The following is a 10,279-nucleotide window of genomic DNA, read 5'->3' on the forward strand; positions in this document are numbered from 1 at the left end:
ACACCACGATGCGATAAGATTCTTCTGGAGTTCCAGGTAGTGTTCTACTCGAGCCCTTGGTAGAAGAGATATTCTAGCTCCCATGGCCACCATGAATGGATCGCCCAAGGTCGATCCAGACGCCCTCGTCGATGCCTGGCTCGCGCGATTGGATTCCTCTCTCGCCTCCGGCGATGCATCGGCCGCTGCCAATCTCTTCGAGGAATCCACTTCGTTCTGGCGGGATCTCATCGCGTTCACCTGGAACATCGTCACGGTCGAGGGCCGGTCACAGATCCACGCCATGCTCCAATCCACGCTCGAATCAGTCGCGCCCAAGGGTTGGGTCCGCAACGGTACCGCCAGCTACAGCGCGGACTCGGGCGTCATTGAGGCCTGGATCAAGTTCGAGACGCGCGACGCGGTATGTACGGGGCATTTGCGCCTAGTGGCCACTACTTCCCTCTGCCGTACGCTACTCACCGCCATGGAGGGGCTCAAGGATTTCCCAGAGAAGAAGGGCCATACGCGGCCCAAAGGTGTGACGCACGGCGTCATACGGCACCGCGCGTCATGGCTGGACGGGCGCAAGGAAGAGGAGCGGACGCTGGGCAGTACCGTGCAGCCCTATTGCGTCATTGTCGGGGGCGGGCAGGCGGGTATCGGGCTTGCCGCGCGGCTCCGGCAGCTCGGCGTGCCGTGCATCGTGGTAGAGAAGAACCCGCGGCCGGGCGATTCGTGGAGGAGTCGCTACAAATCGCTGTGTCTCCACGATCCGGTGTGGTATGATCATCTTCCCTATTTGCCATTCCCGGAGAACTGGCCGATCTTCACGCCCAAGGACAAGATGGGAGATTGGCTCGAGGCTTACACCAAGATCATGGAGATCAACTACTGGACCTCCAGCGAGTGCCTGGGAGCTCGATTCGATCCACAGTCCGGGGAGTGGGAGGTGAAGATCCTGCGGGATGGGAGCAAGGAGGTGACCTTGCGACCCAAGCAGCTCATCCTGGCGACCGGGATGTCAGGATTTCCCAATGTGCCACGAATTCCCGGGCAGGAGGAATTCGTGGGCGATCTCCATCACTCGAGCAAGCATCCGGGAGGCGAAGCTTACAAGGGGAAGAGAGCGGTGATCCTGGGATCCAACAATTCGGCCCACGACATCGCCGCCGATCTCTGGGAGAATGGCGCCGCGGAGGTGACGATGATCCAGCGATCCTCCACCCACGTAGTTCGATCCGAGTCGCTCCTCCAATTCGTGATGAAAAACACCTACTCGGAATCGGCGGTAGAGTCGGGGCTCACGACTGACAAGGCCGACATGATCTTCGCGAGCGTGCCATACAAGATCATGGGCGATGTCAATCGACCAACCTACGATGCGATCCGAGCCCACGACAAGGATTTCTACGCCGCGCTCACCAAGACTGGATTCATGCTCGACTTTGGCGACGATGACTCGGGGCTCTTCATGAAGTACCTCCGCCGTGGATCCGGCTACTACATCGACGTGGGCGCATCCCAGCTGTTGATCGACGGCGAGATCAAGCTCCGCAGTGGCGTCACCATCGCGTCGCTCAAGCCGAGCTCGGTGGTGCTGAGCGACGGTACGGAGATCGCGGCCGATGTGGTGATTCTGGCCACGGGGTACGGATCCATGAACCAATGGGCCGCGAAGCTAATCTCCCAGGAGGTGGCGGATCGCGTGGGCAAGTGTTGGGGGCTGGGATCGAACACGCGCAAGGATCCCGGGCCGTGGGAGGGGGAGCTCCGGAATATGTGGAAGCCCACCGCGCAGGAAGGGCTGTGGTTCCATGGTGGGAATCTCCACCAGGCTCGTCACTACTCGCTCTATCTGGCGCTACAGCTCAAGGCGAGGATGGAGGGAATCACGACCCCGGTGTATGGCATGCCCAAGGTCCACCACCTCAGTTAAGTCAAATCAACTAGTCAAATTTGTCAATGATAGTCAAACATTTAAAATTTGAAAAAAGTAATCCGGTATGATCAGCTTCTTAGGTTTTGCTAGCGCCCGTGGTTGCAGGGCGCAGCGCACATCTGAAGCATCACTTCCTGGGGAACGATGCTCGTCCCACAGCAATCAACGTTACGCAGCGGATTTTTGTCAGCTGCAAGAGACGAGGAGCACTCACTGGAGGGATTGCGGCCAGGCCGGAATCATGCAGATGAAGCTGAATTAGTGGCATCGCTTCTTATCCACTACTTCTGGCGCTAAGACGAATTATTTTCCATTAAACAAAGTTTAGGTGGATCTTTTTGTTGGCAGTTGTACCATCAGGAAAAAAAGGAAAGTTGAATCTAGTTCTTTGTTTCCTTGATTGGGATGAGCTAGAGAAAGAAGACAAAGAGTACACATGATATACTCATAACTCCCCTTATATATAAAGAAATATATAACATATAACACAGCTCTTCAACTGATTTGGAGGGCAGTAACAGAGCAAGCATATTAGTGAGCACCTCATCAAAGGTTTTGGTTGTGACATGCCCAAAAGCAACAAGCTTGAACAGGCACAAGTCAATTTAAAAGCACTATTAGAGAGTTACTTCAAAACTAGTTTTTAAACCTCATTATCCCTACTATACTTTTGGTACCCCCCCTCCACAGATCCACCGTGAGATAGGATGTGCAGTTCCCCAAAGAGGAGAAATATTTTAGCTCACCAGATCCAGCGCGGGGGTAGAAGGCGCTGAATTTGCCTTCCAATTCTAGTTTCTTACCAGACAAGGAAATGGCCAGGCCTCGCACGAATTTCTGAACCGCTGGAACGATCGCCAGCGCTCCCAGGACGTGCGAGAATTTTTAAAGAGACCCCTCGCGAATCAAGACCCACCATAAATCCAAAGTAAGCTGAGCATAGGCTGGATATCCAGATCTAGGGCTGGGCGATTTAGGAGGAGAAAGGGTCGCTATGGCGAGTGATGAGGATTTTGTGGTTCTTCTCAGGGCCAAAGGGCCAGATCTACCAAAGGGAGTTCTTGATCGAGATGGTGAGGGTGTGGAATACTCGTTCGTGGGGCCTCGGCGCTATGCAGATGGAAAATCTCTCTTGGAGTACTTAGGCGATGGGCAGTATTACGTTGCCAGGGAACATCAGGGGAGGTATGGATGGCAGGAGCTAATAGCGGAGCTACAGCGTGTGCCAAGAGTTGCGGATTGTATCCATGTCTTCGAAAAAGGTATAACGTCTTTGTGTTTCTTTTGATCTTAGAGGGGATCTTGGCTTATTTTGTTGTTGGAAATCTGATGTTCTTCTAACGCACAGGTAAGATTGGAGCGTGGCTATCGCTGTGGTGCCTTGATCTTTTGTCTGACTGCATCGTTTGTCGTTCCTTCTAAACACTATCTTTTGTGATTTTGCAGTGGCGAGAAGAGAGCCCATTACCAAAGGTACTGAACGTCTGTTCAGTAGCGTCCTTTATCAATACCGTTTGTTTGTTTTGCAGGGCTTCTTCAGAAGTTTGGAGATAAACTCTCCTCTGTCGTTGCTGTCGTCCAACGCACAGGTAGGATTATTTTTGTCTGATTGCGGTTTGTCTAAACTGTTTTTTAAAATTTTTTTATTTTGCAGTGAGAAGCAAGCCCATTACTAAAGGTATTGAACGCGTGTTTGTCCTTTATCAATAGCATTTGTTGTGCAGATGTTGTGGAAGCTATACTACAGACGTTTGGCGATGACCTCTCAGACAGCATTTCCAGCATGACCCCTGCGCACGCGTTCAAAAGAAAGTTCTCGCTCACCAAGGTTCCAATTTGCCAGATAAACGTTTCGGGACGTTGGCAACCGAGTCTTTTGTGGCATGGTCTGGAGCAGCCTCTTGGTTCTAGAGATATTCTTTCATTGTTGAGAATCAGCAACCCCAGTCTTTTGATTCTATTCGACGTCTCCGGAGCCGGAAAGACGCGTTGCTTATACGAGATTGCGGCACAGCAGACCTGTCTTTACTTCACTGGCGTGTGTTCCGGTTCTCCTACTGCTGATGGCTCCCGGGACCTGTTGGTCGTGTCCGAGACACTGCAGAGGCTGTATCCAACAGGTCCGATTCCAGTTTCATCCCTCAAGACCTGTTTGAGGGCGGTGCTCCTGTCAAGGCTTTTCATTCACCGCAAATGTGACGACCTCCTCAAGCCACTGAGCAATTTGACATTTCTTTTCAAGCAGGTTATGCACCAGCAGCTCAACTATACTCAGGCTGACCCTTGGGCCCATTTAACCGGGTGCATCTTGGCGCTGGCGACGTCAGTTGATGATCTTCCTGCATTGGAGTCCGTGTTGAGCAAGATGCTCCGTGCGTACACCTGGGACTGGCCGATTATTTTGGACGAGTGCCAGGAGGTGAACAGATATCTGAAAGACAGGTTCATGGCAGGAGATGGGGAGACGGGCAGCCTTAGACGATCAATGCTTGATAAGTTTGTTATTGCTCTCCAGGATGCTGGGTTCAACAACAAAGTAATCTTTGCTGGCACTGGGAGATCGCTGTATCATGTGGCCACTCACATCTCCGAGGTATATTGTATGCGTTCCTGCGTTTTATGGCTAATGTTTGTGTCCATAGACTATGAAATTCCGTGTGAGCATCTATTGGTATACAACCTTTGGCGAGTTTCGGGATGGTCAGGCCCTGCGGCAATATGCTAGCAACATATTGGAGGATTGCAGCATCATTGACTTTGAGAGGCTCGGGGTGCTGTACAGAGGAAGATATCGGACGTTTGTTACTGCTCTTGAGCAGTATATCCTTTTTAACCCGCCTGCAACCGCAGCTACAGAGTTTTTCTTGAATTATGCCAAAGAGACAACATCCATGAGGTATGTGAAATTTCGCCAAAAGCGGCAGAGCTTCTCGACTGATGATTGGAATGTTACAGGGGTGTATCTTGGACGGGACCAAGCAAGAGGATAAGTCCTGCAGATATTATGAACACAGTGAACAGGACAGTGCTTGATGATGTCTACCGATTTTTTTCAGGAGTCCCGAGTGATGAACTGGCGGCAGTGAAGGCTCTAGTTCAATCAGTTGTTGCGAACCACTTCTTCGGTACAGGAAAGATGGTCGTGATGAATCCAACGTTATCACTGGTGGAGTTTGGACTTGGGAGAGTCCAGTATAAAGGACACAGGCTGATGAAGTGGATGTATCAACATCAAGACGGAATTATTGGCCATTCTGACACAAGTGAAAAATGCCGAGCTGTAGAGATCTTCGAGCCGCTGGTCTGTCGTGCCCTGTGGCACTATTATCAGGAAAATTCCTCCTTGCAACGGATCCAGCAGCATCGTTTTCTGGAGAAGGCCGAAATATATGCCAGTGCTACAGGGGAGGTTTATGAAACTGCAGTTGCTGAGATGATTGGGGAGCACTTAGATGGAAGGTGTCTGGCCGACCTTTTCTCATCGTGGAACACGGAGCCGATTCCGTCCATCTACAACAACACTGCAACTCTTGCTAGGCCGAAGATTGATAACCAGAACCTCATCGGGACAGAGACGGAGGACTTTCGATTAATCGATTGGATAAACAGCGTTACTAGTGGTAAAGACAACTTCTTTACTTTCTTTTCGACAGGCATGAATAAGACTTGCGGGCCAGATATATGGTGGTTTCTGACAGTTACGGAAGTGGCAAAACCGGCTGTAGGTGAGCACGCAGACAAGCTTCAATGCACCGGTGTGCCAGTGACAACTTTCATCATATGTGCAGCGCAATTGAAGACTCTCCAGAAAATGGCAATGGGTGACTATGTGTCTTCGTTGGATTTCAACAAGCTCTTTTTGCACAAGGGTGGTCAAGGATATAAATTAGTTGTGAAGAGAAAAGAGGATGAGGAAGGTGCGAAGCGAGTGAGGGAACTTGCAAGGTTTGGGTGTCTCAAGCTTGTGGTGATGACAGATTTTGTAGATTTGATGAAGTTCCAGCCAAAGGTTCAACACGCAGCAAAGTTGGAAAAATTGAACACACATTGTGAACAGGAACAAATTTCGGCATTACTTGGGGTTATTGATGGTACAAACATTTGCATGTTTGACGAGGAATGGTTGATTGACAGTGTTAAGCAATGTAATTGAATAAAAATCTTTCTTTCTTTTAAGGTATATCTAACTATTACTTATTTTGCATAATATTGGACATTAAAAATGTGGACATAAAAACTAAAGCTGGTGTTCTTGGAAATTAGAGCAAAGAAAACCACTTGGAATTCAACACAAGAATTGAAAGTTGAGCTTGGACATCAATCCCAAAGAGGAGCTTGCAAAGAACAAAGTTGCATTTTCAATGGTGATCTTGCATCTGAAGCATTCTAGATTAGGAATGTGTCTACAATGTTTTCTTCATCACCTAACTTAGTATGAAGAGGTTGGTGTTTTCAAGGCACAAAAGGTGGTGATACTCAAGGGAGATTTGAGGATGACCATATGGTTTCATTGCCAATGAAATACTCCTTTATCCCCTCCTTGAAGGAAAAGAAAATTTGAAACACTAGCTCTATTTGGACTAGTTATGTTGTTTTTACCTTATTACCTATATTCACCCTCACTCCATTATCATATTTGTTAAGGTTAAATATTCTGTTTGGACTAACTATGGTTGTCTTCACTCCAGAATTTATATAATTCATCCTCACTTAACTACTATATTTTCTTGTCCAAGAGTCTAACCCCAAAGATAAAGTGTATCCATCCTTTCTAACCCTTCCTTCAAAATATAAAAAGTTTGAAGCATTAAGGCAAAGAGGAGAAAGTGAGAAAATTGAGAAAGAAACATTGAGAAAGAAAAAAAGTGGATAAAGACGCATTAAAAAAGGAATTTTTAAAAGAAAAAATGAGAAATAAAAAGAAGGAAATATGAAAGCCTGAAGAATAGGGAACCTATTATAAATACTTCACACCACAAGCTAAGTAGGAGATTCATACTGTTGAAACTCCTCAATACACAACTCAATAGTTAAAATGGAAAAATCAATAGAAAAGTCCACACTTTCAATAAAACATATAAATTCCTTAACAACAACGTTTAAACAAAAAGTTTTCAATAGCACTTATAATTGGGAACATGCACTCAATTTGAAACTTTGGTAAAAGTGACTCAACCTTTGGAATAAATTCAATAAAATAAAAGCAAGATTCTTAATCTCATGCATATGCTCAATATCCGAAGTAGTATAAGGAAGACAAAATACGCTCAACTCAACACTAAATTAAGAGTGAGAATCATAAGTCACAAATGATCAATATGCTAGGAAAATGAAATATTACAATTGAGAAGGAAACACTAGGAACATGAGAAGGTGGTTTATGCCAAGAAATAAAAAAAGGTTGGGAAAGAGCATAAAGCAAAGAGAAAGGATCAAGTGGCAAATTAAATAATTAACACCTACTCTATAAAATCTTTAACTCATCTCTTAAGCTATTCTCAAAGTAATCAAATTCCTTGTTAGTAGAAATCCACTTAAGCTCATAAATAGCATCTTTTTATAATCTTAATCCTCAAACATTCTCCAAAAAATGGATTTCATCATTCATTGCTTTCTAATTGATGTCACAACACTCTATATTACTAGGAGACAGCAAGACATTGAGAATCAGAGAAGCTATGTAATCATGTCCTATAAAAGCTGAACATGGCAATACACCAAGGATTGAAGCAGCACTAATTGGATCATGTTATTTGGCACCAAAAGCTTGATCTAAAAAGGATATAACCACAAAAATAACATTTTTGGGTGATAACAACAACATATCATCTATAATCTTGGATGACAAACTCCTAAATCAATAATAGCATGGCATCGTAGAAGAAGAGAATGCAATGAAGATAAAAAAAAAGAATAGATTAGATAGTTACAATCCTAGATCTGAGAAAAAGCTAATGTAGATCTATCTACATTAGCTTTTTCTCAGATCTAGGATTGTAACTATTGTATCCAAAAGTGAAAGAACAAAAAATATGATCTTGAAAATTGAGGAAAACACTATTGAAAAGCTTTGCTCTCTAGGATAAATTGCAATCCCCCTCACTTGCACCAATGTGAGTGCTCAAAATATGGAATAAGTATATCAATTGTGATTTAGACCCCTTGGACAATATAATACTATAATTAGTGGATTATCTATGCAAAGTAAAACATTAATATACATACATATATATTTATAGACCTTACAATACCTAATTCTTACTAAATAATTTAAAATTTGAAAGTGTAGAAGAAAAAGAGTGATTTGTAAGGAAAATAGGCTATCTCAATTGATTTTATTATGCCAAGCATAATGTCAAACTCCCACTCCTTGATAAACCATCTACTATGGGAACTCACTTACAGTAGAGTCATTAGAAGATTGCAACTGTGATTAATTCCTTGGCCTTAGACCAAAAGAGCTTCGTGCATTATATGCATCATACAATACCTCAAGCAGCCAAAAAAGAAATACTTGGGGTTCATCACCCTAGGGGATTTTGATGTTCCAATGTAAATTGCTTAACAATCTAGCTCATGGTCCACAAGTTCTGGGTAGCTAAACTCACACAATTAAATTGTTGTTATGTTGGGGAAGGATCCATCCTTGTTATGATTCGGCATTAAAAGACAAAGATCTAGTCTTCTTAAACTATGCTATGCTTCTCTTTTAAGTTTCTCACCACCTAACCACCCCCAAACTAACTCAAAAGCTCCACTACACCACTACAGGTTAAGTTCGTTACCCTACTGAAGACCTTAATATACCCTTGTGTTATGATCCATTGTGAAAAAACAAAGAACTAATCTCCCTAGACTATGCTATGCCTTTTCTTGAGGTTTTTTACCACCCAACTCCTCAAAAGCTCCATTACGCCACCATTCCATTATGAGCCCTCAGGTAAGTTTAGTTCCTTACTTTAATATGCCTTAATATACCCTTGAGCTTCTTTTTAACTGACATTGACCATGTGGTCAAAGCTCGTGCCTAACAATTCTTCCCCCCTAACAAAGTCCTTGTCCCAAGGACGATGTCCATTTTCTACAGCCATATACATCAAAGAGGCATTATGCCCATCACTCCAGGATAGTATACCTTTCAATTGGCTGATATAAAATACCAAATATATTGGTAGCCGCATCTGATAAGTCACCTTATCAATGCACTCCAATGAGAAAGTTTATCACTCTTCCCATTCCACAAAGGCACTAAAGTGTTCTACCGCTCATTTGACGAAAAGATCATTGGCACAAAAACGATATCACACACCTTATATTCCCGAAATTGGCGATGTTCATTAGCAAACTTCTCCACTCTATCCCTTTATCCTATGGCGATTTACCATAGGATACCACCACGAAGCGGAACCTAAACCCTCTTTGTGCCACGTGACAGATGCCACGTGTCACATACCACGTGTCCATAGGAACCCGAGGTTCAGGGCCTTGGGCCACTGAACGAAGGAACGGTGCCAAACTCCCAAGCGTGACGCCAAGGAGTGATGGAACCGGACCATGGAGCAACTCCCGAGCATATAGCCCAAGGAGCGAAGGGACAGGAGCCCGGAGCGACTTGGAATAGTCCTGGAGCAACCAACATCCCAATGCCAAGACCAGCACGCAAAACGGAGCCAAACAAAGTCTGGCGCTATTTCGGCATACCGGTGGCCTAACACGAGGATATGGGTACTCCACCAGCTAGCATGGAATGGAACTTGGGCTTAGACCCAAGCCGGACGCAAAACAAGGACAGGCACGCAAGCGGGAGCTAGACTATGCCTCAGGTTGGTCGGCCATGCCCGACCTACCCACTATCCCTACTATACATTTGGAACCTCCCATAGCCCCCCCCCCTTGAGGAACACATGCTTTGGGCTTTCACCCCAAGCCTCCCTTAGTATCAGGAGTTAGTCTCAGGGACAAACTCGAAACTTACTAAATATGGAATGTCCTTAGATTGCGAATTTGGACACGGGACGAACACCATTGTGTTCAGGTCGATCTCTACATTCCGTAGATATGCCAAATGAGCAAATCTGGACACTTTCCATAAATAGCATTTGGGACCGAATGAGACTAACACAAAGGGCATGATAGCGAGGGTGTTTGGCAGACACGGTAAGCTATCATCCAGCGATATTGAGGGACTAATCTCAATACGCGTGAGTTCTTGCCAAGCCAGTGCAAGACAGAGCAAAAGAGAACTAAGAGCCAGGCTGAGAATGCTCAGCTAGAAACACATAGGAGTTCCTACCTTATGTTCATCTGGCTAAGTACAGATGCAAAGCCCAGTAAGCTAACACTTGGACAAGAGGGGCT

The 10,279-nt window shown here is 45.4% G+C and overlaps 2 protein-coding genes across 2 annotated transcripts; both read left to right on the top strand.

Moving 5' to 3' along the window:
• The first annotated feature begins 82 nt into the window (after window positions 1-82).
• Window positions 83-2,218, top strand: LOC9661707. The gene is made up of 2 exons (XM_002982522.2): window positions 83-1,900; window positions 2,081-2,218. Exons 1-2 carry the CDS (start codon window positions 83-85, stop codon window positions 2,216-2,218), a joined length of 1,956 nt encoding a protein of 651 aa, XP_002982568.2.
• LOC9661319 lies at window positions 2,085-6,103 on the top strand. The gene is made up of 7 exons (XM_024687681.1): window positions 2,085-3,183; window positions 3,368-3,394; window positions 3,451-3,510; window positions 3,576-3,599; window positions 3,646-4,514; window positions 4,564-4,817; window positions 4,877-6,103. Exons 1-7 carry the CDS (start codon window positions 2,916-2,918, stop codon window positions 6,072-6,074), a joined length of 2,700 nt encoding a protein of 899 aa, XP_024543449.1. The 5' UTR covers window positions 2,085-2,915; the 3' UTR covers window positions 6,075-6,103.
• The last annotated feature ends 4,176 nt before the right edge of the window (window positions 6,104-10,279 follow it).

This window comes from Selaginella moellendorffii, unplaced genomic scaffold (genome assembly GCF_000143415.4).
Source record: "Selaginella moellendorffii unplaced genomic scaffold, v1.0 SELMOscaffold_54, whole genome shotgun sequence".
Classification (NCBI taxonomy): Eukaryota; Viridiplantae; Streptophyta; class Lycopodiopsida; order Selaginellales; family Selaginellaceae; genus Selaginella; species Selaginella moellendorffii.

Excerpts from the sequence above, each read along its gene's own strand:
- LOC9661707 (XM_002982522.2), top strand. The coding sequence starts at position 83 with ATGGCCACCATGAATGGATCGCCCAAGGTCGATCCAGACGCCCTCGTC. Across the intron at positions 1,901-2,080 it reads CGGTGTATGGCATGCCCAAG|CAATCAACGTTACGCAGCGG; the intron begins GTCCACCACCTC and ends CTCGTCCCACAG.
- LOC9661319 (XM_024687681.1), top strand. The coding sequence starts at position 2,916 with ATGGCGAGTGATGAGGATTTTGTGGTTCTTCTCAGGGCCAAAGGGCCA. Across the intron at positions 3,395-3,450 it reads AAGAGAGCCCATTACCAAAG|GGCTTCTTCAGAAGTTTGGA; the intron begins GTACTGAACGTC and ends TTTGTTTTGCAG. Across the intron at positions 4,818-4,876 it reads AAAGAGACAACATCCATGAG|GGGTGTATCTTGGACGGGAC; the intron begins GTATGTGAAATT and ends GGAATGTTACAG.